Here is a 27,859-nt window from a genome sequence, read left to right on the forward strand (position 1 = left end):
TGTGGAGGTCGTCACATAACTATGGCAAAAGGCAGTCAGGGATCCTGCTAACTCCAGCTCCCAAATCATGATTGTGCCACCATCCCAAGAGTATCACAATCTCTCTGGAATTCCAAGGGTTATCACAAAACTTTGCTGGGCTGCGTGGGGGGAGTGGAATAGCTGCCAGGTAAATAAAGTAATTCTGGATTGTAAAAAAAAAAAACGGGCTTTTTCGCTTAAGTGAAAATGAGTTTAAGAAGTATCGGAGCTTGCTCAAGACTACTGGGCAGGGGGAGGAATAAATGATGCAGATGAAACCCCATCAGGCAGCTGGAGCGGGGCTCAGTGCTGACCTCCTGATTTCCGTGTCTGTGAAGCCTTCCACCATGTCCTTCCGGACGCTGCGGGGCCGCCCTCTTCGTTTGGGTCTTTTATCATCATCCGAGTCCTCTGTCTCACTCTCCGAGCCGGACGACCCCTGCAGCTTTTTCTTCATCTCAACATCCGAATCACTGTCATTGGCCTGAGCCTACGGGGTCAGAAAGGACAACAGATCAGCCAGGCTGCTTGCTTGCTTGCAGCAGGAGGTATCTTAGCCCCTGAGCTCTCATCACTTCAGGATGCCCCAGATATTTTGGCAGAGGAGGAGGGTGAAAGGCTTCCAGTGTCCTGCTGGAGCTTTGATGTGCTGGCTATCGCCTATAAAAGCAGACCCACTTGTTCAGGAAGGGCCATTGTTCAGTGGTAAGCATCTGCTTGCATGTGGAAGGTCCCAGGTTTGAGACCAGCTAGGGCTGGGACTGCCACCTGCCTGAAACCCTGGAGAGCTGGTACCAGTGTAGAAAATACTGAGCCAGTGGTCTGACTCGGTTTAAGGCAGCTTCCTTTGCTGCTATGCAAATCAGCCCTTTATTCCGAACCATGAGGAGCAGAAACTTAATCCTTAAAGGCACAGGACCACAGCTCAGTGGTAAAGCATCTGCTTTGCTGGCAGAAGGCCCCGGGTTCAATCCCCAGCATCTCTAGGCAAGGCTCGGAGAGATCAGTCTGAACCCCTGGAGAGCAGCTACCAGCCAGAGTAGGTGATACTGAGCTCAATGGTCTGGCTCAATGTAAGTCAGCCTCCTATGTTCCTTCCCAACGAGGGGCCCTGCTTTGCATTTCAAAAAGCAGAGTTTGCAAGAGGGGAAACTGAAATCTGCAAGGGACTCGCTTAACCCATTCTGCAGTCTCCAATCCTGCATTGCCCTCTCTCTCACCTCCTAAGCCCAGCCTCCGACGTCCCCAACTTTCTAAATTTAGAATGTAGACCCTTTGGGGGCAAGCACCTGCCTTTGCTTACGTCCCTCTATCAAGCGCCCCACATTGTGAAGAGGGCACGAAGGAAATAATAAATGCCGTATGTCCCTCACTGAAGCAGCAGGCTCTGTGTGAATGCCTTAAATGTAGAAAAGAAGAGCGTTGCTGCACTCACCTCCTGCATGGGGGCTTCCCAAAGGCACCAAGTGGCCGCAGGGGGACTAGATGGACTTTTGGCCTGAATGAATTGGGCTCTTCTTACATTCTTAGCTGACAAGAGTTGTTGGGACATGGCAGTGGTTGGTCTGAGTTCAACTTGAGAAGGACACTCCCTGCCCTGGCCATACCTTTTTAGCCGAGCTGCGGATTCTGGGAAGCATGTAGATCTCCTCTAGTTCCTTCTGCCGCTCCTCCTCCTCCACCTTCTTCCTCTGCTCCTCCGGGATGATATCGTCCCAGTCCTTCTGGGACCTCTCCTCCAGCTCGGCTTCCTCCTCCTCCATCGTTGTAAAGTTGGCCACCTGCAAAGGATAAAACACCCACCAGGTTTCATTCCTCATCACCAAGTTAAAAAATATTTCGAACCGATCCCATGGCCTCTGTGTGTGTGTGACTCTCCTCACAATGACACTGTGTGAGAAGGAACCCGCTAAGACGAAGGGAAACTGAGGCTGTGAGTGCATGCCTTCTCCAAGGCCACCGGGACCGTGAAGGAATTTGAACCCGGGTCACAATCATGAGTGTCTGCAGGAATTTTTCCGGAGTGAGGTGGGGACCAAGTTTGGACACAATTGCTCTACAGCCACTGGCAAAATTATCTGCCATCTGTGCTGGTACTTCTTGTAAGTTCTGAAACCATCACATCTTCACAGGGTTGGTCATATTCCACCCCTGGGCTCCTATTTGAGAATGCTTTCATTTCATTTCTAAATTGTCTTATCCTCTGCCCCTGGGTTCCTTGGGGAGGAAGGCTGAGATATAAATTCAATAAAAAATAACTGAAAGCATGCTAATGTTGCTTTATGCTCCACCCACACAGGTCCATACCTTGAACTGAGACAGAAGTTCGTCTGTGGCGCTCGTGGATGCTTCGTTCTCTCGGGTTTCGGCCAAGCGCAAAATTTCCTCGATGTCCATTTCCTGGAAGGGGTGGGGAAGACAGGAGGGAATCAGAATCTGCAATAACCGAATATTGAGTAAGAATGAACTCCGTGGGGTGGGATGTGGGAGAAGTGTGCTCAGTGCTTTAGAGAAATGGAAGGAGACGGGATAGCGTTGTCCAGCATTTCCCAAACTTTCTAAAAGCAAAGACACCCGGTTTTTTTGCTTCTTTCAGAAGTACGGTCGTACCTTGGTTCTCGAACAGAATGTGTTCCGGGAGTCCATTCGACTCCCGGAACTGTTCGAAAACCAAGGCACGGCTTCCGGTTGGCTGCAGGAGCTTCCTGCAGCCAATAGGAAGCCACACCGGACGTTCAGTTTCTAAAAATCGTTCGAAAACCAGAACACTCACTTCCGGTTTTCGATCGTTCGGGAGCCGAAACGTACGAGTTCCAAGGCGTTCGGCAACCAAGGTACGACTGTAGAGGAATGTGCCCCTTTCAACACCGAAATTAAGATTCACAACAAATAATTTTCTGCATTACTCACGGAGCAACTACTACTAAGGCCCCAAATATCTGAAAAGTTGTCTCCATCCCTGCCTGCAGGCCCTCCCAGGCTACCAGCAGAGGAGTACCTAAATGTCGCTCTGTCACCTTCAGAAGCGTTGACAGTTATAGCCCAGGAGAGGGATTTCTCTGTGATGGCCCCTCAGTTCTAGAACTCCCTCCCCACAATGCCTGACATCATCGTTCCACAGCTTCCACCCAGTGCTGAAGACACACCTCTTTTACCCTGACCCTTGGAAATTAAGGTATTTTGTTTTGGGGAGATCCACTTCCTTTTGTTGAATTTAAAGTCCCCCGTTCCATTTAGAATGGTCTTGCTAGTTTTACGATCATAAACTGATTTACTTGATTTTATAACTGTATTATTATATGGTCGTAACCTGTCTTGGGACCTTGCGGTGAAAGGGGTAGGTAAGGAATCCTTAAAATGAAAGAATAAAGAATGCAATCAATTTATTCCTTGTGGGACACCAGCTTGGGAACTGGTATGGGGTTGTTCACCTCTGTTGATATCATAGAAACATACAAGCTTGTATCAAAAATTAATCCTGCTCAGAGTGTTGTTGTTTAGTCATTTAGTTGTGTCCGACTCTTTGTGACCCCATGGACCAGAGCACGCCAGGCACTCCTGTCTTCCACTGCCTCCCGCAGTTTGGTCAAACTCATGCTGGTAGCTTCGAGAACACTATCCAACCATCTCGTCCTCTGTCGTCCCCTTCTCCTTGTGCCCTCCATCTTTCCCAACATCAGGGTCTTTTCCGGGGAGTCTTCTCTTCTCATGAGGTGGCCAAAGTATTGGAGCCTCAGCTTCAGGATCTGTCCTTCCAGTGAGCACTCAGGGCTGATTTCCTTCAGAATGGAGAGGTTTGATCTTCTTGCAGTCCATGGGACTCTCAAGAGTCACCTCCAGCACCATAATTCAAAAGCATCAATTCTTTGGCGATCAGCCTTCTTTATGGTCCAGCTTTCACTTCCATACATCACTACTGGGAAAACCATAGCTTTTACTATATGGACCTTTGTTGGCAAGGTGATGTCTCTACTTTTTAAGATGCTGACTAGGTTTGTCATTGCTTTTCTCCCAAGAAGCAGGCGTCTTTTAATTTTGTGGCTGCTGTCACCATCAGCAGTGATCATGGAGCCCAAGAAAGTAAAATCTCTCACTGCCTACATCTCTTCCCCTTCTATTTGCCAGGAGGTGATGGGACCAGTGGCCATGAGCTTCGTTTTTTTGATGTTGAGTTTCAGACCATATTTTGCGCTCTCCTCTTTCACCCTCAATAAAAGGTTCTTTAATTTCTCCTCACTTTCTGCCGTCAAGGTTGTGTCATCTGCATATCTGAGGTTGTTGATATTTCTTCCAGCAATCTTAATTCCAGCTAGGGATTCATCCAGCCCAGCCTTTCGCATGATGAATTCTGCATATAAGTTGAATAAGCAGGGAGACAATATACAGCCTTGTCATACCATTTTCCCAATTTTGAACCAATCAGTTGTTCCATATCCAGTTCTAACTGTAGCTTCTTGTCCCACATAGAGATTTCTCAGGAGACAGATGAGGTGATCAGGCACTCCCATTTCTTTAAGAACTTGCCATCGTTTGCTGTGATCGACACAGTCAAAGGCTTTTGCATAGTCAATGAAGCAGAAGTAGATGTGTTTCTGGAACTCTCTAGCTTTCTCCATAATCCAGAGCATGTTTGCAATTTGGTTTCTGATTCCTCTGTCTCTTCTAAATCCAGCTTGCACTTCTGGGAGTTCTCGGTCCACATACTGCTTGAGCCCTCCTTGTAGAATTTTAAGCATAACCTTGCTAGCGTGTGAAATGAGTGCAATTGTACGGTAGTTGGAGCATTCTTTGGCACTGCCCTTCTTTGGGATTGGGATGTAGACTGATCTTCTCCAATCCTCTGGCCACTGCTAAGTTTTCCAAACTTGCTGGCATATTGAGTGTAGCACCTTAACAGCATCATCTTTTAAAATTTTAAATAGTTCAGCTGGAATACCATCACTTCCACTGGCCTTGTTATTTGCAGTGCTTTCTAAGGCCCATTTGCCTTCAATCTCCAGGATGTCTGGCTCAAGGTCAGCAACCACACTACCTGGAGTGTACGAGCCATCCATATCTTTCTGGTATAATTCCTCTGTGTACTCTTGCCACCTCTTCTTGGTGTCTTCTGCTTCTGTTAGGTACTTACCACTTTTGTCCTTTATCATGGTAACCTTTGTACGAAATGTTCCTTTCATATCTCCAATTTTCTTGAACAGATCTCTGGTTCTTCTCATTCTGTTGTTTTCCTCTATTTCTTTACACTGCTCGTTTAAGAAGGCCTTCTTGTATCTCCTTGCTATTTTTTGGAAATCTGCATTCAATTTCCTGTATCTTTCACCATCTCCCTCGCATTTTGCTTGCCTTCTCTCCCCCGCTATTTGTAAGGCCTCGTTGGACAGCCACTTTGCTTTCTTGCATTTCCTTTTCATTGGGATGGTCCTGCTCAGAGTAAACCCACTGAAATTAATTAATGCAACTATCTTAGGTCTAATAACTTTCATGGGTCTACTAAATACTGGTCATTGACTGTAAGAATAAAGATTTGATTTGATTTGTGGGCCTGGTCTGGGTAGGACTGCAGTGGCACCTCAGTTTTTGAACGTAATCCATTCCAGAAGACCATTCGATTTCCAAAACCGAAACTCAGTATGGAAGCCTCAAAACAGAAAACTCAATACAGAAGCAGCATTTCTGGTTCAACTTCTGCGGAGTGTCTGAAAAGCAAAGCATTTACTTCTGGGTTTACGGTGTTCGAAAACCGAAATGTTCGTCGACGAAGATGTTCGAAAACCAAGGTACCACTGTAGCTTTGAATACAACCTTCAGAGGGGGTACCATCTCTAACGAAGTGTGCCAACCAAAAACCCTTCTGGCTGGGCTCACCTGTGGCTCAGACTCTTCCCCTTCCAGCTCTTTGAATAGGTCTTCCGCACCAAACTTCAAGATGGCCGTCAGCTCCTCTTTGTTGAAAGGGTTTGTGCTGCAAGGGAACAAGAAGGAAGTGGACGTTGGACCTACTGGAGGGCAGCATCTCAAGGAAGGCTGATATACACCCAAGAGAGACTAGTTAGTTTGGATCTGTAGTCCTCAAGAGAACCTGTCCCCATCCTCTCTCATCCTCCTTACTTGGATCTGCCAGAGTTGTTGTCCAGAACAGTTCGACCAGTGGTGTCCATGCGCTGTATCACCAGATGGTCTAATACCATCTTCTTCTTGGCTCTTTCGATAATCTCTTCTTCCACCGTCCCCTTCGTAACCAATCGATAAATATTCACCTGCAGGGGGGGAAAGGGTACAGATAAAAGCTCCATTTTCCAGAGAGTCAGATCACGGTTCCTCTCTTACCCCAAAGCATGAAAGCCAGAAGCTTTTCTTTCTCCCGTAAACGCAACATCTTTTTAACTGAAGATGACAAAGACTGAACCTGAGGGGTCCCTTCTGCTTGATGAGCTACTACTTTGCCCCTGACTCCTGCCCTGCAAGCCAGAGGAGCTCGAAGGAGGTGCCGCACGTAAACAGCTTAGAGGTTTTGTTTCCCCTTAATGACTTAGAGCTCTATACGACTGTGGCTGCTTCTAAAGTAGAGGTCTGAACCAACTGTGGAATTACCTCTCTACAAAGGCTCCCGTCTGCACCATACATTTAAACCACTATGATACCACTTTAAATGGTCATGGCTTCCCTCAAAGTATTTGGTAAGGGTGCTTACCCCCTATTCCAGGCATGGCCAAACTTTGCCCTCCAGCTGTTTTGGACTACAACTCCCATCATCCCTACCTAACAGGACCAGTGGTCAGGGATGATGGGAATTGTAGTCCCAAAACAGCTGGAGGGCCAAGCTTGGCCATGCCTGCCCTATTCCGTTTACAGAGCTACAATTCCAGGGAGGTTTAACCATCAAGCCCTCTTCCCAGAAAACTCTGGGAATATAGCTCTGGGAGAGAAATAGGGGGGTCTCCCAACAAACTAATTCTTTGGGGAGAGCCACGACTGTTATTAGATGATTTTCAAATGGTTTTTTTTTTTATTGGTCTTCATATTGTTTTTAAAATACCAATAAAAAACTTCTCCATGAATCTGTCCGATCCTCTTTTAATCTTTTAGATGTTTGCCGCCCTGGACACCATTGGGAGAAAGGACGGGATAGAAATTAAATAATAACAACGATTAACAGCATCTTATTAAGCCTCTAAGAAAAATAGCAAATAGGATGCCATGACTGAAACAGGGCAGAAAATATCCCTTTCTCCTGGTGTTACCTCAGATCCTATCTTTCCGTCTCCCTCTCCACCTACGGAATGAAGAAAGCAACTGGCACAGAACTAAGAGGTAACTGTCATGTCCGAAGAAAAACAACCCAGGAAAACGGCCTGCAGGAACTTTGTGGGCGTTCCAGAATCTTAGGGGCTGCTACCACCCATCCATGGCTGCAACATGAGAGCTTCGGCTCTTTCTCTGACCTGCTTCTTCTGCCCTATCCGGTGAGCCCGGGCCTGAGCCTGCAAGTCATTCTGAGGGTTCCAGTCCGAGTCGAAAATGACCACCGTGTCGGCAGAGGCCAAGTTAATCCCCAGGCCACCAGCTCGCGTGGACAGGAGGAAACAGAAGTCCTGAGGAGGAGAAAAAAAAGGCCTCAGTGCTAAGCACATGAATTGCTTCCCTGAGGCATTCCAAAGAAGTGATTTGCAATGCAATAACTACACACATAGACACACATATTCCTTTGGATTGAAAACCTTTGGGGAACTAGAGGGCAGATTTCTGCACAGGGATGTTTCTGATAAGAGGCTGAAAAAGAGATCTGGCTGGCTAGCCAAGGACAAAGCTTGGATAGAAAGGAAAAGTTTCAATCTCCCAAAAAACTCTTTGCAAAATGTTTGCAACGATATCCCCTTTCTTTTTTTCTTCCTTTTAATTTTTTTTATTCAGTTTTACAATATACATTTGAATTTAAACATTAATCATACACATATAGGATTCTCTGAACCCTTAGACTTCCCTCCACGCCTCCATGGTTTCCATTGTCAAACTTTTTTTATTGCATCTTATAGTTTCTCCATTTATCTTAAAAATCCATTTTTACGTCAGTTTTTCATACATTACAAGTGTTACTATAATCCTGCCAAAGTTTTTAGTCGTTGAAAGTGTTCTCTTCGATAACTTATAAACTGCCCCCATTCCTTGTTAAAGTTTCTATCTTCCTGGTTTCTGATATTCCTGGTCATTTTCGCCATTTCGGTATAATCCACCATTTTTATCAGCGACGAATGGCTGATAAAGATGATAAACATGACATGCCCTTTCTTGTGGTACTTGCTGCCTCCCCTCAGAAGACCCCGCCAGCTGCTGCCCTCCCTCTGAATGGGCAGGTCACAATGATCATTACCTCTGAGCCGTCAGCATTGAAGTGATCCAGTGCCTGCTTTCGGATCTCGCCTTTGATTGAGCCGTCCAGGCGCTGCAAAGAACAACAGTGATTGAAACAAAGGACACTGGTGGAATCACTGCTTTTACACACTTACACACACTCACACAAAAATAAACAATACCCTGGGTACTGCTGCAGTGGATGGTTCAGAAACTCAAATCCCTGTCCAGCTTCTACCAGCTTGGAGCAAGGCAACACTTTAAAAATAACAGTGATTAAAAATAACCTTGTTGCCGCAGGGGACGGTGCCCGGGAAGCCTCAACAGGCACCAGGTGACTCCGCAGCTCCCATTACAAGCCCTGAGCCAGGAACTGCTTGTGGAAGCGCTTATTTAAAAAAAAAAATACACGAGGAGGCATAAGACACAAGAGGCCACGTGGAAAGGGGAAAGCTCAGTGGCAGATTTCAGTTCAGAGGGTCCCATAAGGATATAAGAAGAGCCCTTCTGGATCAGGCAAATGGCCCATCTAGTCCAGCATCCTGTTCTTACGGAGGCCAACCAGATGGCTGTGGGAAGCAGGACCCAAGGCCAAGAGAACTCTCCGCCCTGTGGCTTCTGGTATTCAGAAGCATTACTGCCTCTGACCATGGAAGCAGAGCACAGCCCTTGCGATTAGTAGTCATTGATAGCCTTCTCCTCCATGCATTTGTCCAAGCCTCTTTTAAAGCCACCTGATCACTGCCTCCAGTGACAGTGAGTTCCATAGTTTAATGATGCGCTGCATGAAGAATGACTTTCTTCTATCCACCCTGAATATTCCAACATTCAGCTTCACTGGATGAAGTCCCAGACCAAACCAGCAAATGTCTCCAGTTTAAAAGTACTTTTGCCGGGCTAAGATGTACCCCCTGAACTAGCCCCCGTAAGGACTAGAAACTTGCTCGCTTCGAAATAAAAGCCGAGATTCTCAGGGAACCGAACTACACTGTCTCTGTATGCCCACACTATCTTAACATCAGAGGGAAGTCCTCTGCAGACCTAGGTATGATGCATAAGGAGTACATGGGTTCTTTGGGGAGGAAGGGTGGGGTATAAATTCAGTAATAAAAATACAAAATGCATCATCCCCTCCTTTTCTTCGCATGCACCTTTGGTTTCCACATCTGAAGCTTATCTGAGACCGTCCCCTTTGAACCAACCAAGCCAGCAGCTTGTGCCTGTTTCACCCATGGCAACCTCACCTGGAAAGGGTAGTGCTTGATGGCCAAATACTCTGCCAAGATGTCCAGCATTCTCACCATCTGGGAGAAGATGAGGACTCGGTTGCCCCTCTCGCGCAGCCTGCTCAGCAGTTTGTCCAGGAGGATGAGCTTCCCGCTGCTCCTGATTAAAGACTGAAGGGGACATGGTGGTCATTTGCAAATGGCCCTACAAATCAGGAAGATCCCTCGTTTGAATCTCACCTAGTCAGCCATGATCTGACATGGGGGGATTTAGGCAAGCCGATCTGTCTTAGCCTCAGTGTCTCCATCTGTAATATGGGTGACAATGCTGCTGGCTTAACTTACAGCAGGGGTGGAGAACTTAAGAGCCAGGGGCCAAGTATGACCCTCTAAGAAAATCTATCTGGCCCTTAGGACTTGCCCCAGGCCACAGACCTCACATGTCCTGCTCAAGTACTTCTGCATGGCCGGAAAGCATTCTTGCACTGTGATTCTGCTTGCCTGGGTGAAGAAATTAGGTGTGAGGAAACCTCTGGGTCGTGTGGGGCTACTGGAATGTAGCCTAACAGAGCCTTACAAAGCTCTCCCATGGATTACAGCTAGACAATGCATGTGAAGGATTTCAAACACTTAAAACTGCTATACAACTGTTACACATCTGTACACATTTAACACAGATGTCCAGAAGCAGTGTGCAATGGGGAATATAAGAAGGGCCTACTGGATCAGGCCAATGGGCCATTTTGTCCAGCATCCTGTTCTCAGATTGCCTCAGATTGAAACCAGGATTCAAGTGCAAGAACACTCTCTCCACCTGTGGTAAGAAGCATGACGGCCAAGCATAGCCGCTATGGCTAGTACCACTGATAAGTCTACTCCTCCATAGATTTGCCCAGTCCTCTCTTAAAGCCATCCAAGTTGGTGACCATGCTGTGGGAGGGAGTTCCACAGTTTAACTATATGCTGCATATTGTATAAACATCTATCATGTTGCCTCTTACTTGTCTTTAAGCTGGGAAAAAAAAGTCCCAAATGCGACTATCTTTCCTCATCGTGGAAAGTTGCTCCATGCCCTTGACCGTTTGGTTTCCCCTTTTCTGACCCTTCTCCAACTCTGCAAGACCTTGCTGCAGTGAAGCGGCTGTGCAGCAGCATTCTGAATGCAGCCACACCCCAGGCTTATGTAACCAGCACATGGGCCAATGTGCTCCCTCCTTGCTGTCCCCCTCCCTCCCTCCACGTTACCCACCAGCAGCAGCTCCTGCCTATTCTCCCTCTCATTCTCCTCGGGGGCCTTGATCAGATAGCAGTGGTTGCAACACTTCTTCAGCTCCATCACGATGTTCAGGAAGCCGGACGTGCTCCCGCGCGTGCCTTTAGAGAGCGCTTTGTAGTTGCGTGTTAAAATCCACCTGCAGAGCAAACCGGAAACGGGGCGTCAGGCAGGAGACATGAACTCCCAACTGTGTTACTTCCAAGGCTGGTTAGTAAGGGGACTTGGGGAGATGATCCTAACCAAGTGGGTGTGCTGCGAGTTCACAGAGACTGAGCACAAGGGAAGTAAGGAATTCATATGTGAGCATGGGTCCTGAATTCAGCCACAATTGTAGCAATCATGCTCAAAGCAAAGGTATCACCAGGAGGTTTGCAAAAGTACAAAAGATAATATTTAGGAGGAAAACCCCCAAGGTACTTGAGGTGGCGGGAGGGCCCTCCAAATGAGAACTATGAAAACAGAGAAAGTGCCACGAACACAGAAATTTGATGGGAGGATAAAAGGGGGGCAGGGGAGAATGGAATGGAGTATCCTGGACGAGGGTGTGGCTGACCAGGCAAACTCCATACTGCTGCATTTTGCAGCAGATTTCACTTATAACTATGAAAGGCATTCCCTGCTTCCTAATGGTTCTGAAATTTAAGGACATCCACAATGCAGCTTTTGCCACTTGCAATTTAAACAGCCTGACGTTACGCAAACCCCGTGACTTCTAGAAAGCGGAGGGCCTCATTGGTTCTGAATTAAAACTCAGAGGCCACTTGTAAAGCTGAAAGGGTGCTTGTGCTTCCGTCAACCGGCTGCCCTTCAGACAGTTTGAACCACAGGTGGCTGAAGCTGGTGGAACTTGTGGCCCAAACATCTAGAGGGTGACCAGGCTGGCAAAGAGGATGCCAGGAGCAAAAACTACTACTATTGGAGGAACCTGTCTCCTGTGCCCTTACACGAGTCACTGGCCCAGATAGGACTCTGGCAGTGACTCAAGCAGAGATGCAACAGGGAACCTCCTGTGGGTAGCTAATGCTACTCTATCTTTGCATCAGGAGGGAAACAAATACTCCAAATCACATGCAGAGATGGGGAAAGGATAGATCACACAGAGATACATCAGGCAACCTCTTTGGGTTGTGGGATGATATTGGGGTTCACAGGGGCCTTTATCTAATAACCTTATTCCCCATGGTACATTGAGGCGTACTGAGAATCTTTCTTGCAGCACAGCCTCTGGGAAGTCCTGGCCGTGACACCAGGCACCTACTTGTAATACTGTTTCTGCAAGGCAGACATCTCCACCCGCAGGATCTGTTCCACTTTGGCAGGGAGGGACTTCTCCACATCCTTCTTCACTCTGCGCAGGAGGAATGGCTCCAAGACTTTGTGGAGGCTCTGGTAACCGTTCTCGCGCCCTTTCCCATGGTCGTCTTCAAAATCTTCCCACAACTCAAACCTGACAGTGAGAACAGGGCACAAAAAAAGGACGGTGAAGATGAGCTGGCAGGACTCCCTCTTTCTCCTCTTTCTGACCCACCCACCCTCAAAAAATATCAAAGGCTACCCAAATTCTGCACTAGTTTGCAGGTTCAGAACAGAATTGCTTTCAAAACCATCTGCAGCAGATTCTCACTTTGTGTTGGCAAGGAAGGAAAGAGGCTGCAGGGTGAAGATGAAAGGGGCAGGTGCTGGGCATCCTCCCCGAGTCTGCACACTCACATATATGCACGCTTGTACTCACAGGCACACACACTTGGATTCACACTCACCTGGGCACATGCTCACACACACACCCATGTCCATGCATGCACTCACACTCAGCCACAAACTCCTATGCCATTTTCTGTGCTTGGAAGAACTGGAGCTCTGCTGAGTATATTTGCATCGCTCTCTTTTTTTATCTTATTCTCTATTTTTCTTCTGCTGCTAATCATGGGGGGCAAGGGGCAAGGAGCTCTGTACAGAGCTCCCTGCCCAGCCACTGGCAATGTCCTTTCAAGCCAACTCTTTCTGCATTAAGGACTAGAAGCATGCAAGTACGTTTACGAGCACAATTCAAAGTGTTGGTGCTGACCTTTAAAGCCCTAAACGGCCTCGGTCCAGTATATCTGAAGGAGCATCTCCGCCCCCATCATTCTGCCCAGACACTGAGGTCCAGCGCTGAAGGCCTTCTGGCAGTTCCCTCACTACAAGAAGCCAAGTTACAGGGAACCAGGCAGAGGGCCTTCTTGGTAGTGGCACCCACCCTGTGGAACACCCTCCCACCAGATGTCAAAGAGAACAACAACTACCAGACTTTTAGAAGACATCTGAAGGCAGTCGTGTTTAGGGAAGCTTTTATGGTTTGATGCATTACTGTATTTTAATATTTTGTTGGAAGCCGCCCAGAGTGGCTGGGGAAGCCCAGCCAGATGGACGGGGTATAAATAATGAGAAAATTATTATTATTACTATTATTGTTATTATTATTTTCACTTTTGACCATAGGGTCTAGAAGCCCTTTCCAAAAAAGGAACAAAGGAAGGAAGGCTTAAGAGACTGCTCAGAATACCTATCCCTGCACTTTTGGTGGCTCCCTCTGCAACATCTCATAACACCCCCACAGCTTCTTCTAAACTCTCATGCTCCTACTGCTCTGCACCCTTTGTGCTCCATTTGCCCTGGAGGCAGGTGTAACTTTTGATGCATAGTAAGGAGGCTTACTTCTCCGGCATGATAAAATGCAGCAGGGACCAGAGCTCTTTGAGAGAATTCTGAAGGGGCGTCCCAGTGATGAGCAGCCGGTGGTTCGACTTGAAGTCGATCAACGTCTTGTACAGCAAGGAGTCGTCGTTCTTCAAACGATGCGCTTCGTCCACACCCAAGAAGGCCCAGTTAATGCTCCCCAGAACGGTCTAGAGCGACACATCAACAAGTTCTTTTTCAAACCTACTAGCTCTTCTGGCAAGCTCTTTTCTACATCTGCCAAAGGAACTCTGCACAGAAAATTAAAATTGCAGGCCCCATCTCCATTTAAAGCACTATGATACCACTTTAAACAGCCACAGCTTCCCCAAAGAATCATGGGAGATGTAGTTCGTGCTGAGAATTGTGAGGCAACCCCTACTATCCTCACAGAGCTACAATTTCCAGAACGGTTTAACCATCAGTCACTCTTCCTGACTGTTTAAAAGGATAGGATACTGCTTTATAATGCAGGTGCGGCCAGTGTGTTGCAGAAGTTTCTGGGGGAAGTTCTAGGCTACACACTCTGCCCACATACCAACAGCAGTTCTATCCTGCTCTGAATTGTCTACTCTGACTGGTAGCAGCTCCTTGTAGTCTTGGGCAGAAGGAGAACTTTCCCATCCCCTGCAACAAGCTTGTTGCAGGAATTGAGCTGGGGATTTTCTGCACGTAACTCATCTGCTCTGCCGCTGAGACCTGGCCCCCTTCCTATTTCAGGGAAGCTGGATACCCTCAAGCACATGAGCACTCTCTCCCCTTCCAGCATATTCAGAACTGTAACTGCCTCAGACGGCAGCAGCAGAGCACAGCCATCGTGGCTGGCTGCCTTATCCTCCATGTCTGAATGGCAACTTCAGAGCAGGGCAAAACTTAAGTGCTGTGTCTCTGGGAGCAAGGAGGAGATCTATGGCTACCTCATGGTGCCTTGAGGGACACAAAGCAAGCAAGTCGCTTTTTACAGAGGGTACTTGGCCCCCCAAGTATTGCAACCCAGGAAGGAGCTGCATGGAGAAAAGGAAGCTGCGTTAACAAGTCAGAGTCCCTTGTGGCCCAGAAGACCCAGGTTAAAATCCTTGCTCCGCAATTCATTTAACATGCCCTGTTTTTAAGCTGAAGATGTACCATTGAACACAGACGTTTTGCAAGAGGAGAGCCAATGAAAACAAGGAGGAGGTTCTTGTCACCAGTGGTATACGAAGGAGTGCCCGTTTCCAAGGAGAAAGACAACAGTCCTGCCCTCGCCTACGCAATCACCTTGTCCTTCAGGAGAATCTCGTATGTTGTGATGAGCACGTTGAACTTCAACCGCTTGGTCTGCGCGTGAATCCACTCATACTCACGGATCTGAGGAGGAGGCAAAAGTTCAGGCATGAGCTTCATCTGCAAGGTACGTTCTTAGATGGGGGTCTTTCCTAGCTCTGCCCAGAGAGGCCAAGGATTGGACATGGGACCTTCGGCACGCAAAGCAGCTGCTCCAGCAGTGTGAAAGGAAAGCAGCGCTAGCATGATACCGAATTGGCCCGAATATAAGCCGCGCCTTTTTTCTTCCAAATTCCAACCATGAAGTTAAAGTGCAGCTTAAATTTGTGACCTTACAAAAATGGGCTTTTATGATATCACTGCTGAAACAGACATACGGTAAAACGGAACAAAAAAAATGCTTTATTGCCGGTTTGCGAGCTTGAGACTGTTGTGAAATTAACCCGTAGGGTTTTCTTCTACATTTGCCATTTACGGGTGTGAGTGCCTGCGGAACTGTAGCAATTGAATAGCGATTTGCGATTTTAGCGACTGTACGATAACTTTTGCGGGTTTGCAAGATCAAAGGCTTAAAATTGGCTCGGAGTTACAATTCTACCAACCACAGCAATTTTCAGCCTGTAACCCAATTTTAAGGGAGTGGCTTATATTCAGGTTGTTGTCTTTTTTTTCTTTTTCCCCCTTGAATTTTAAAGGTGCAGCTTATTTGCGGGTGTGGCTTATATTCAGGCCAATACAGTAATGAGGAAAACTAATGCAATATTCCCCACATTTGAATGTATGCCAAGATTTCTAGTGTGGCTTCAGCACTTTCTTACAAATAAGAAGAATACAAATAAGGAGAAAAGAGAAATAATGATTGCACAGTCAATATAGGCTTGCCCTGGGAAGGACGATTCAACATTCACTTTGCATTACTACTTCTTTAGAAAAGCCAAACACATTGACATGAAACAGTTTGTAGTTTTTACAAAAGTAATTATCTGTTCAATGCACTGCCAGCCCAGTCCTTCAGGAATGCTGAGTTTTTTTGACCCTGTGTTTGCAAAACCCACCCCGAGATATGCTCCCATTTGCACGTTCTCTGTTAACCCAGCTTCTTGGGCTGTAGCTTACAGCGTTCCTGCTCATCTGATCTCCGATATAGACAACCACATTGATCTCCGGGGCCCAGATCTCAAACTCCCTCTGCCACGAGGTCAGCGTTGACAAGGGCACCACGATCACGAAGGGGCCATACAGCTGGTGCTGATGGAAGAGGTAGGAGAGGAAAGAGATGGTCTGGATGGTCTTCCCTAAGCCCATCTCATCTGCCAGGATGACGCTGTTGCTCCTGAAAGGACACAGGAGAAGAGAGGAGGAAACGATCAATGCCCACGACTCACTGGTCAGCTCAGATTTCCAACGCATTTCTGGTATAAGCCAGAAGGTTTATACTGCTTCTTCATGCATGCCATCCTAATCAAAACATTGTCCTACTTATTTTCCTCTTTTAATTCAGATTTACCATTTTCGTGGGAAATACAGAAAGGGTTTTTTGTTTTAACCCAACTCTGCAGAAACATTTTGATGAGGACAACATCGTGTGGATACCACAAGAATCTTGCACACATGAGTAGCAGCGTAAAAGAATCCGAAATAAATCCACCAACTGATTCCTATTGACGAAGCCAATAGCCAGAGGAGCCATTTCTTGCTTTCCAGGAAAGGGAAAGTGGGAGGGAAGAGATTTTAGCAGGGTCATGGTGAGGCTTCCAAGACCTGCACAAAGTTATATTAAAGATTGCATTGCAAAAATGCAAAGTACCTTAAGAACGTTCTTTTGGGAATAGCCTGCGTTTCTCATCAGATGAAACAGTATATTAGTATTACAGATTTGGGGGAAGAGGGCATCTCCCTTTAAGAGCATGTCTCATGCTTACTTTAAAAAAAAAACCTTTTAACAACTATATAATGCTCTCAGCAAAGGTCAAAGTCTCCTTTTCTTTTCTTTTCTAAGAAAACAGATTTGCACATTTGGCAGGTAATTCTAGTTCGTTTATTAATTGCTTTTTTATCCAAACCATCCTGCAAAGAGCTCAGGAAACGCAGACACTTCCCATCCACCTCCAACCATTATATCCCAAAAACAACTCTGCTCAGTGGGCAACTATTAAAAAGGGGGGGCAGTCACTGAATATACAGAAGAAGTAGCTTTTTCAGAAATGTACATGCTTCAGAAGGGTAATCGCAAAGGAAGCTGACTCCATCTAGCTCAGCATTTGTCTACATCAGGGGTGGGGGATCTTTTTCAGCTGCAGGGCCACACTCCTTCATAGCTAACCTCCCAGGTCCGCATGCCAGGGGCACAACAAAAGGTGAAGTTAAGTGGACCATAGGCATGGATAGGAACACATCCCAAATCTGGGCTTTGGGCTGTAACTCTGTGACAAAGCATTTGCTCTGCATGCAGAAGGTCCCAAGTTAAATCCATGCCATTTTCAGATACGGCTGGGAAAGACATACACACACTGTTCTGAAACCCCCAGAGAGATGCTGCCAGTCAGTGTAGACAACGTTGAGCTAAATGGACCAAAGGTCTGACTTAGGATAAAGCAGCCCCCCCCTCTGTTCTGATGACAACAGAGGATGCCTGTGATTTGCAGGTGAACCACCACCACCAGCCCAGGTTGAACAACACTGGGGAAAGCCAAGGAAAAGGGTCCCGAAAAGCTTGGATTCACTCTCAAGTTCAAACCCGATCATCCCTCCAGCCAACTTCCTTTCACCTACTTGCACCACGAGTGAGCCAGCCAATTGAGGCCTTCCAGCTGGTAGTCTCGGAGCTCCAGGTTCTCACCACCAATGTAAGCTGGCTGTTTCTTCAAGGCAACGAATCGAGGCCTCTGCTTCAGCACCTGGGAAGGCAAGATAATCGACTCTTGGTCAACTGAATAAAACTGAAGGGTTTGAAAGTTGGAAAGGGCAATCAGGTTCTCCATGCAGGTTCTCCAAGTCTTGGTGCTGACCTTTAAAGCCCTAAACAGCCTCGGTCCAGTATACCTGAAGGAGCGTCTCCACCCAGACTGAGATCCAACACTGAGGGCCTTCTGGCAGTTCCCTCACTATGAGAAGTGAAGCTACAGGGAACCAGGCAGAGGGCCTTCTTGGTAGTGGCGCCCCCCTGTGGAACGCCCTCCCATTAGTTGTCAAAGAAATTAACAACTATATGACTTTTAGAATAAATCTGAAGGCAGCCCTGTTTAGGGAAGCTTTTAATATTTGATGAATTATTGTATTTTAATATTTTGTTGGAAGCCGCCCAGAGTGGATGGGAAAACCCAGCCAGATGGGTGGGGTATAAATAATAATAATAATAATTGTTGTTGTTATTGTTGTTGTTATTACAAAGAGTGCATCACATAGTTGAAAGGTTCACCAACATTTACGAAGGAAAGCATATGGTTTTTCCAGCTGGCGACTATCCACTGGAGAGAAATCAAATCTATTTTGTGTGTGTGTGTGTGGACAAAACAAAGTCCAGAGAGGTAAAGGAAAAGCAGACAAACCTTGCAATCCCGGGTGGGCATCGTTTTGGAGTTGTTCCTACTGTTGAAGCTGTCAATGCAGTGCTGGAATTTTTTGCTTATCAAGGCCTCATCCTCCCAGCTGCAATCTGCGTACGAAAGCCCCATCCACTTGCAAAGGTATTCGGGATCAGTGGAGGAGGATTTGCGGTTGTGAGCTACAGGTGTTGAAACAAAACAACAAAACAGGAAAGGCCTGGTGTCATCTTTGACAGGTGCTACCCTACACGAGGCCCCTTCTGAAAAAACTGGCGCCGTTTGTTTCAGTGAAGCCATTAAAAGCGTTAAAAGTTACCTGGAAATTCAGACCCGGGGATTGCCGATTTGCTCGTCTTCACAGCTGCGTATCAAGAACAGAACAGCACCAATAAATACAGCGATGTAGAACTGTGAAGACCATCAAAAGAATGTAAGAAGGGCCCTGAAGATGGATCAGGCCAAAGGGGGCCCATCTGGTCCAGCACCCTGTCCTCACAGTGGCTAAAGGCATCCAGAGGATGCTCAGAAGCAGGACTCTAGTGCAAGAGCACTCTCTCCCCACCTGTGACTCTGGTAACTAGCATTCAGTGGCATACCTGGGGCGAACACAGAGCTCTGGACTCACCAATCACTCTCTCCACTATCTGGTACTGTTTGTTCAACTCGGAAGCCAGCTCTTGCTGGCAGTTATAGTATTCCACATCTTCGGGAGTCACCTTTGCCAGCCTGTGCAGGAAAGAGACAGATAAAGGCCCTTTGCAGAGTGAGTGCAGGTAAAAGCTAGAACAGGAGGCTGCCAATGTGCTGCCCTGAGGTGCCCACAAAAGGTCTCCAAACCTAACTCCTCAAAAATCCACAATGTGAAAGAGACTGTTTGCTCTTCCTGCTCAGTTCCTGTTTGCACTGGCTCAAGTCTCTTTTACATTGAACACACACTCTTAAACGGGACCATGTTTCTACTGGGTGCCAAAACTGAACGTCCACCCTCTCTTCTATTCTAAACAGAGAAGAGGAGCTTCTTTCTGTAAGAGCAGTGGCTGACATCGGTGAGGAGGAAAGGCCCCTATTGTCAGCCAATAGGTGTGTTTGATTTGGTAGTCTTGCACCATTTTGTATCCTTCTCTCTTTTTCTGCTCTTTCAGATGTGGCAGCCATCTTGTGTTATGCCACGGCCCCAGAGGAGCCATGTTGCATTATGCCACACCCCTACGGAAGCCATCTTGCATTGTGCCATGCCCCCAACGACAGCCATTTTGTGTTATGCCACACACCCCGTGGCTGCCATCTTGTGATGGCACCCATGGCACTCCCTTAAAACTCCAAATGAGGACATTGGCACCCAAAGGTTGGCGACCCTTGAGAGCCAGAGCATCCGAGCGCTATCCTGCTCAAACTATTCCATGAAGATTTTAAAGCCACTTGAAAACCTGAAGCAGGTTTCAATCAAGAGCAGCATTCAGAGCCCGAATTTCATATCTGGAAGCGGGGGGGATGTTACACCCACTTCAGGCGTGACACTGAGAGCTGATCCCACAATTCCTCCAAGGGAGCTCACAGCGACATGCAGGCTCCCTGCCCTCCATTTTATCCTCATGTAACACCCCTGTGAGAAGGGACGCGGGTGGTGCTGTGGGTTAAACCACAGAGCCTAGGACTTGCCGATCAGAATCCCCGCGATGGGGTGAGCTCCCGTTGCTCGGTCCCAGCTCCTGCCAACCTAGCAGTTTGAAAGCACGTCAAAGTGCAAGTAGATAAATAGGTACCGCTCCGGCAGGAAGGTAAACAGCGTTTCCGTGCGCTGCTCTGGTTTGCCAGAAGCGGCTTAGTCATGCTGGCCACATGACCCGGAAGCTGTACGCCGGCTCCCTCGGCCAATAAAGCGAGATGAGCGCCGCAACCCCAGAGTTGGTCACGACTGGACCTAATGGTCAGGGGTCCCTTTACCTTTACCTTTAACACCCCTGTGAAGCTAAACTAAACTAAGGGATCATGACTGGGCCAAGGTCACTCAGAGAGCTTCACAGCCAAGTGGGGATTTGAACCCTGGTTTCCCAGGTCCTAGTCAAACATTCTAACCACTACACCAACATGGAAGTGGGGTGGGAGCTCGCTCCGTGTGGCTAGACCTGCATCCTGCTTCGTGCAAGTGTCCTTCCTAGGGAAGAGGACCCCTGAATACAGAGGAGACGTACCACTGCTTGATCTCATCCTCCTTCTTCTTGAAGTTCTCCAGCTTCTTCAGCCCTTTGACCTTCTGCTGCTGCAGGGAATCTTCGCTCTCCCACGTGCTGTGGATGTACGACCAGCCTTTCCACTTAATCAGGTACTGGAGCTCCCCTTCCTCCTTCTCAGGATCAAAGTCGGCACAAGGGTCCCCGTTCGCTTCTGTCGCGTAGACAGTGGTGGAAGCGCCAGTGGCTGTCAAAGAGACAGCAGAAGTTAATCAACGTTAGGAAGAGCCCACCGGGTCAGGGCAATGGCCCATCTTTGTCCTGCATCCTGTTTTCTCAGGAGTCAACTCAGATCCCTGTGGGGAACCAGCAAGCAGGATGCAGCACAAAAGCACTCTTCCCCCACCAACCCCTTTGGTTTGCAGCATCTGGCTCCAACCAGAGCGTAGCCGTTGGCTAGTAGCCACAGAAAGCCTTGTCCTCTGTGCATTTGCCCAATCCACTTTCAAAGCCGTCCAAGTTGGTGGCCATCACAGCCTCCTGTAGAAGCGAGTTTTGCAGTGAGAAAACTTCAAACCTGCAAAAATGCTTGGGAACTCCCTCCCATTAAATACCAGACGGGCGCCTTCTCTGTTGTCTGTTTGGCCCCTTCTAAAATCATCCCAATTTGGTATCTGTCTTTTTCGCAGCCAACTGAAGCCTCTGTTTTTTTGGCCAGACATTCCAGCATATTGAACAGCTGGTTTTAAGTTTTTTGTTTTATAATTCAGTTGGTTAAATGGCACTGCTGTTTTTTGCGTTTATGTTGTTTTATTGCTGAACGCTATTGCATGGGGGGGCTTTTTTTTCTATCTGTACCTGTGCATCACCCTGTCGGGAGTTGACCAAGCTTAGCTAAATATACCAAGTGAGACCACTGGCACAAGGCAGGTGCCCCCTGCTTATAGACACTCACCTCCTTTCCTGCCCACCCTGCTGTCTATCACTTTCTCGATGGTCTCGCTGTTATCCTGCTGTTCCTCAGTCCCTTCTCCTGTCATTTCAATCAGGTCGTCCGAGTCCGTCTCAAAGTCATCGTCTTCCTTGTAACTTCGGGCAGGACCAAAAAGGCAACAGCATAAGTCTCTTTCTTTCTTTATATATATATAAACAAATGTGCTTATATTCTGCTGTGCTGTGGGGCTCCAATCCCTCTTGGAGTGGCGAGGTGACAAGGCAGTGCTGAGTTCAACCCCCATGGCTGCTGACATGTTGGGTCCCCTGTCCTACTTAGCATGAGAGCACGGCACCCCAAAACGTGCAAGACGCACGACTCACATGAGACTGCGGCACCCCAAAACACTCATTCTTGGGGTGTCACGCTCTTGCATGGGAGTGCGCCCCAGGTTTGCGCTGAGATGTGTTGGAGGTTATGGTGGCACCATTCACATAACAAAAACTGCCAAAGAAGTACAGTTACACCTCAGGTTGAAGTAGCTTCAGTTTAAGCGTTTTCGGGTTGCACACCGCGGCGACCCAGAAGTAACGGACCGCGTTACTTCCAGGTTTCGCCGCTCGCACATGCGCAGACGCTCAAAATGACATCACGTGCATGCGCGGAAGTGGCGAAACACAACCCATGCAGTCGTGTGTTACGTTCTACTCAGGATGCGAACGGGGCTCCAGAATAGATCCCGTTCGCATCCAGAGGTACCACTGTATAAACATCTTCAAAAGCAGGGGGGCCATGGCTTGGCTTTTGAAAAACAGGGGTCTGCAGTACTTAGCTAACTGGGAACTACTGATGTAGACAGTACTGAGCTACATGGACCAGTGATCTGACTCAGTGTAAAGCACCTTCCGACTTGATACACAAAACATTCCCTCAAGAGGCCACCTTTTTTAAAAAAATAATTTCATTATGCTTTATTATACTTATTTACAACTGTACAACATAAACTTGAGTTCATTGTTACCAATAAACTGATACAAAAAGGGGAAAAAAACTAACATTTTAACAATAAATTTTCTTCCAAAGCGTCAGACTTCCCGTCTTTTCCATATTTTGTTCTCTTGAAACCTATTGCATAGATTTGTCCGTTTGTTTAGTAATAAAGTACAAATAATTGTATCATTCTCTTTTTGTACAAATTATTTACAGAGGTTATTCAAAGGCTCTTACAGAATTTAAGTCACAGCAGCTGTTCTCAAGATATTTCTTGAGAACTTCCCAACTTGAGATGAACTCCTGCTTTGGCTTATCTTTGATCCTTTCTGAAAGGTTATCTAGCTCAGCATATTCTACAACCTTCAATAGCCACTCTGATTTGGAGGGGACTTTATCACTTTTCCAGTGTGTAGCAATAAATATTCCTGCAGCTACTGTAGCATATAGGGAAACCTTTCTTACGTTCTGAGGAATGTCAGCGCCTGTTATACCGAGTAGAAACGATTCTGGGTTTTTAAAGAAGGGATACCTTTAACTCTTTTTTTTTAGTTCCGAATAAGTATCACTCCAAAATATTTTAATCTTTTTACACACCCACCACATATGGAACATATTGACACCTGGTTCCCCACATCTCCAACAATTATTTGGGACATTTTTGTACATTTTTTAATACTTTCCAAGGCATCAAATACCATCAATATAACATTTTTTTGGGAATTTTCTCAAGAGGACACTCTTAGTAGAGGACTGAAGACAACACAGGGGTTCACATGCAGACACTGGTCTGCTTCTGCCCATATACAAAGCTAGAAATGGTCGCTCTCCGTGCACCAGGGCTCCTGCCCGCCATTACCTGACGTTTTTGGCTGCTCTGCGCCGGGTCTGCCTTTTGGGTGCCTCGTCATCTTCATCATCATCTTCGTCCTCAGACGACTCCGTTTTCCTCCGCCTCTTCCCACGTTGGGGCTTGTGGACCTTTTTCGCAATGGCTTTGCTTGCTGCTCTAAAAAACAAGCATGAAAACAGACCACGGTGTGTATTATATAGACAGTGGGATACAAAGGGAGAAGCTGAGCAAGGACAGCCATTCCCATCCTTGGTGCCCTCTAGATAAGGCACAGGCAAACTCCGGCCCTCCAGATGTTTGGGACTACAACTCCCATCATCCCTAGCTAACAGGACCGGTGGTCAGGGATGATGGGAATTGCAGTCCCAAACATCTGGAGGGCCAGAGTTTGCCTATGTTTGCTCTAGATGTTGTTGGGACTACATCACTCATCATCCCTGGCTATTAACTGTGCTGTCTGGGGCTAATGGGAGCCCAACAATTGTTTCCACCATTTTATATTTGTGTGGGGTTGTTGTTGTCGGTGGTGGTTCCTACTGAGGGGAGGTGTGTCGGGGAGGAGAGGAGCTGGGGAGAGCAAGGGGGCCCAACTGCAGCAGTTGAGGACAGGGGGAGGTAAGCCCAGTCTCCCCTGGGAGCCTCAAGCCCAGCCAGGGAAGGGCAGGAAATGTTTCATTTCCTGAACATATATGTAGGTCAGGCTGCTTGTTAAAAGAGCCCAGAAGCAGAGTCTATGTGTGGGTGAGGGAAGCATAGAAAACCCAAGGAAGACAGCACCCGCCCAACCCCTTCTTACCTCCTCAAGACAGGTCTCCGAGCTTTTATTTTCTTCTGCTCTGGTTCGCTTTCTGCGCTGGTGCCTTGTTCCTGTCCGTCTTCCTCCTCACCATCATCCTCAGAGCCCTCCCTCTTCCATCGTTCCCTAGATTTATAAGCAAAGCGCCAACAAGGGTTATCATTATAATGTCCAGTTCTGGAGGGAACACACAACATGCCAGGAGCACAAGCATCCCTGCAGCTCTGGAGAAGTTGAGTCGGTGACCCAAGGTCCTCCTTGCTTTGCTCCTTTTTACTGAGATGTGCAACAAAACATTTGCAGAGCCCCTCTTGTCAAATCTGCCAGGATGATCGGATGCGTTTTATGTCCTTTCGCTCCTCTCAGATCAAAAGGCATCTATCGCGCTCGGTGTGGCCAAGTACTAAGCTGCAAGCAAGGGAAAACCCACCAGGAACTGACCCCAGACATTTTGCCACTTTTCCTCTTTGGAGTTTGTGATGTGAACAGAGCAAAATGTTGACACTCATTTTATTTCATTCTATGGCGTTTTTATGTACAGTGGTATCTCCGGTTGCGGATGGGATCCGTTCCGGAGCTCCTGGTTTCCGCAACCGGAAGGACCGCTTCTGCGTGTGCACAGCAAAAAGCCAGAAATATACATCCAGGTTTGCTGCTTACGTATCCTGAAGTTTACGTAACCAGAAGGATACGTAACCAGAGGTACGACTGTACTTGATTTGACTCTTTTTACTCTATTATACACATTAGGATAATGTGCTCTATGTGCCATTTGATCATTACACTAAGAAATACCACTGATATAGTGTTACTGGTCTTCAGCCAGAGGCTCAGCACTCTAAAGTGGGTCACAACCTGGCCTGGGTGGAAGACTGCACTGAAAAACATTACCACCAGTCCTTTGGCTAGAATTTCCCCCCTGCCTTTTTTCCTTTTTAAAAACAAAACAACAACAACAACAAGAAGGGCCCTTTGCTTTTAATAGTTGGGAGGGGGGGTAAGCAGATGCAGCTTGCCCCAAAGGAGTGAGGTAAAAGTTGCATCATCCAAAATTCTGTCTTCTGTGCAACTGTTATGCAGAAGATGTCCCCTTTTGCATCTAGAGCATGAATGGAGATCTGTAGCCTTCCAGATATTGTTAGACTTCAGCATGGCCAATGGATCAAAGGATAGTGGGAGCTGTAGCCTGAAAACATCCGGAGGGCTATATGATCCCCCTGCCCTAGAGAAGGAGAGACAGGCATATAAGGTTGAAACATTAAAACAATATAGCCCATGTTATAGGCTATCACACCTAAAAATGCTTGACTGGCTTCCCTGCAGAACAGGGGTGACTAACCTGTGGTTCTCCAGATGTTTCTGAACCCTAATTCACATCAGCCACAGTCAGCACATTCAATGCCCAGGGATGATGGGAGCTGGAGTCTAACATCTGGAACAGGGTTTCCCAAACTGGGGTTTCCAGCTGTTTTTGGACTATGATTCCCATCATCCTTGACCACTGTCCTGCTAGCTTGGGATGATGGGAGTTGTAGTCCCACAACAGCTGGAGAGGAGACCTAAGTTTGGGAAACCCTGATCTGGAAGAACACAGGCTAGCCACCTTTGCTCTAGAGCAGGCATAGCCGAAGTGGTGCCCCCCAGTTGTTGATGGGGTACAACTCCCGCCAGCCTCAGCCTGCATTGCCATTGGTCAGGGATGATGGTAGCTGTAGTCTGCAACCTCTGGAGGACCTGGCATTGGCTACCTCTGCTCTAGATTGCCCCAAATGATGCTCTAAGTAGACACACAATTCATATGTGGGCTGCATGAAGAATACGGCCATGTGCATTGCAATGCCCTCTGGATGTTGCTGGACTACAATGTCCATCATCCCTGACCACTGGCCATGTTGGTTGGGGCTCATGGGAGTTGGAGTCCAGCAATATCTGGTGGGTACCAGTTTGAGGGTGGCTGTATTAATCTCAGGGTTGTGGGTTTGAGCCCCACGTTGGGCAAAAGATTCCTGCATTGCAGGGGGTTGGACTAGATGACGCTTGTGGTCCCTCCCATCTCTACAATTCTATGATTCTACTATGTTCAAGAGGGATTAACATTTCAAGCATAAAAGGTTGGCAAGAACCCTCCTGAAAAAGGAACTCAGCGAGCATGGTGTTTAGTGTGACTGCCCATGTTTTGTGGAACAGCATTCCTGTTGAGATATGATAGCCCACTCCCAGCCTAGCAGTACTTTCTGGAATCAATGGATGGCATTTTTGTTCCAACAGGTTTTCTCAGCGGGACAAATGGGCCTTTGCAATGAGGATCAATTTGTTAGGGTTTTAGTCTTGTTATAAATGCATTTGTTGTTTTTTGCATTCTTAGCTGTTTTTAATATTCTTATGTGTAAGTCACCTTCAGGTGGTGGTTTAGAATGTGATTAATCAATCATAGAAATAAGGATGCAGAGTTTTACAGGGCCCTCAAAACTTACGTTCTCTTCATTTGCTTTTGGCCTCTTCTTTTGGGGCTTTCGCTCTCAGACTCGCTATTTCCCTTAAACGAAAAAGGAGAGAGGAAGGGGAACCATGAACGAGGCTGGTCGCAGGAGGCCAACCTTGCTGCTGCTGAATGCTCACAATCAGCTAATGGTGGTCGGACATGGACGTCATTCACACCCAAACTGCAAAAGCAGCAACACCAAACTACTCGGGACAAAACACTAGTAAGATGGCTCTCCTTGCCTAAGGAAAAAAATAAAAAATCTGCCATTTGGGCAAGCACCTTAACGCCTGCAGCCCTGACCCAAAAAGGTCTATTCTGCTACAGGAGCACAAATGGGTGAAGAAGGAGGTACACAGCAAGGAATAAAAACCCCAAAAGGCAAGGAGACTAAAATGAGTAACAAAACAGAAACAAGTGCACAAGGCAATCTATCAATAACCTTTACGCTGTCTTTGTATAGAGTCAGACCCTTGGTCCATCTCATTCAGTATTGTCTGTACTGACTGGCAGCAGCTAGCTTTCCACGGGTTTGAGGCAGGAAGCATTTCCAGCCCTATCTGGAGATACTGGGGATTGAACCTTAGACCTTCTGCATACCAAGCAGGTGATCTACCACTGAGCTATGGCCTTTCCCCATGTGTGACTCTGACAAGCTCTCTAAGGGGCATGGGTTTCCATGTCTGAAAAAGTTTGTGACAGGCTAGGCTCTAGATCAGAGCTGGCCCGATTCAGCCTCCCAAGCAATTTGTTTCCATTGCCTCTCCTCTCTTCTCCAGTAAGAACATACCAATTTTGTCAGTGGTAGCAAAAATAAATGCAAAAAGAGTACTAGGGTAGGCAGAAATATCTCCACCCAGTGGAGCACCCTGATTATGCCCCCTCCCCTGTCATGAGATGAATCATTTGATGAGCAAGAGCGAAAAGGAAAAACCCTCCTCAGCTGATCCACAAAGATGGGGAGGTCAGCTGGGTTTCTTGTGTGCTTGTGTGCGAGGTCACATCCATCACTAGCATGTAGCCCCCAAAGGCTTTTCCAGGGCTGAATTTTGTCCCTTGGGAATAAGAGGGTCAGCCACCCCTCTCCAGAAAGTTCCAACCGTTGCTCTGCAGGACCCCAAAGAAGGGGGCATGTGTTACATACAAGTGCGATTTGCAATTAAAAGGCAAAGAGAAGTAGCTTCTCAACAATGGACAAACACACAGCACCATAGCAAGAAAAAACCCCTAGTTGTCCC

At 47.2% G+C, this 27,859-nt stretch overlaps 1 protein-coding gene across 9 annotated transcripts in view; it reads right to left on the reverse strand.

Annotated features, from left to right (window-relative positions):
* CHD2 (chromodomain helicase DNA binding protein 2) overlaps window positions 1–27,859 on the reverse strand; it is a 65,380-nt gene that overhangs the window by 14,184 nt on the left and 23,337 nt on the right. For all 9 annotated transcript variants that reach the window (XM_083586137.1, XM_083586136.1, XM_083586138.1 and 6 more), the window contains 22 exons: window positions 26,614–26,675; window positions 24,140–24,265; window positions 23,350–23,499; window positions 21,522–21,655; window positions 20,588–20,813; window positions 19,021–19,121; window positions 18,712–18,756; window positions 18,399–18,574; window positions 17,623–17,747; window positions 15,967–16,183; window positions 14,845–14,934; window positions 13,567–13,757; window positions 12,131–12,319; window positions 10,846–11,008; window positions 9,615–9,767; window positions 8,390–8,461; window positions 7,464–7,613; window positions 6,130–6,278; window positions 5,887–5,983; window positions 2,329–2,421; window positions 1,629–1,802; window positions 336–511 (listed from right to left, as the gene is read on the reverse strand). In XM_083586137.1, coding sequence (XP_083442263.1) covers window positions 336–511; window positions 1,629–1,802; window positions 2,329–2,421; window positions 5,887–5,983; window positions 6,130–6,278; window positions 7,464–7,613; window positions 8,390–8,461; window positions 9,615–9,767; window positions 10,846–11,008; window positions 12,131–12,319; window positions 13,567–13,757; window positions 14,845–14,934; window positions 15,967–16,183; window positions 17,623–17,747; window positions 18,399–18,574; window positions 18,712–18,756; window positions 19,021–19,121; window positions 20,588–20,813; window positions 21,522–21,655; window positions 23,350–23,499; window positions 24,140–24,265; window positions 26,614–26,675 — 3,059 coding nt within the window. The remainder of the gene's footprint in view (window positions 1–335; window positions 512–1,628; window positions 1,803–2,328; window positions 2,422–5,886; window positions 5,984–6,129; window positions 6,279–7,463; window positions 7,614–8,389; window positions 8,462–9,614; window positions 9,768–10,845; window positions 11,009–12,130; window positions 12,320–13,566; window positions 13,758–14,844; window positions 14,935–15,966; window positions 16,184–17,622; window positions 17,748–18,398; window positions 18,575–18,711; window positions 18,757–19,020; window positions 19,122–20,587; window positions 20,814–21,521; window positions 21,656–23,349; window positions 23,500–24,139; window positions 24,266–26,613; window positions 26,676–27,859) is intronic.

This window comes from Podarcis filfolensis (genome assembly GCF_964270895.1).
Source record: "Podarcis filfolensis genome assembly, chromosome: 14".
Classification (NCBI taxonomy): domain Eukaryota; kingdom Metazoa; phylum Chordata; class Lepidosauria; order Squamata; family Lacertidae; genus Podarcis; species Podarcis filfolensis.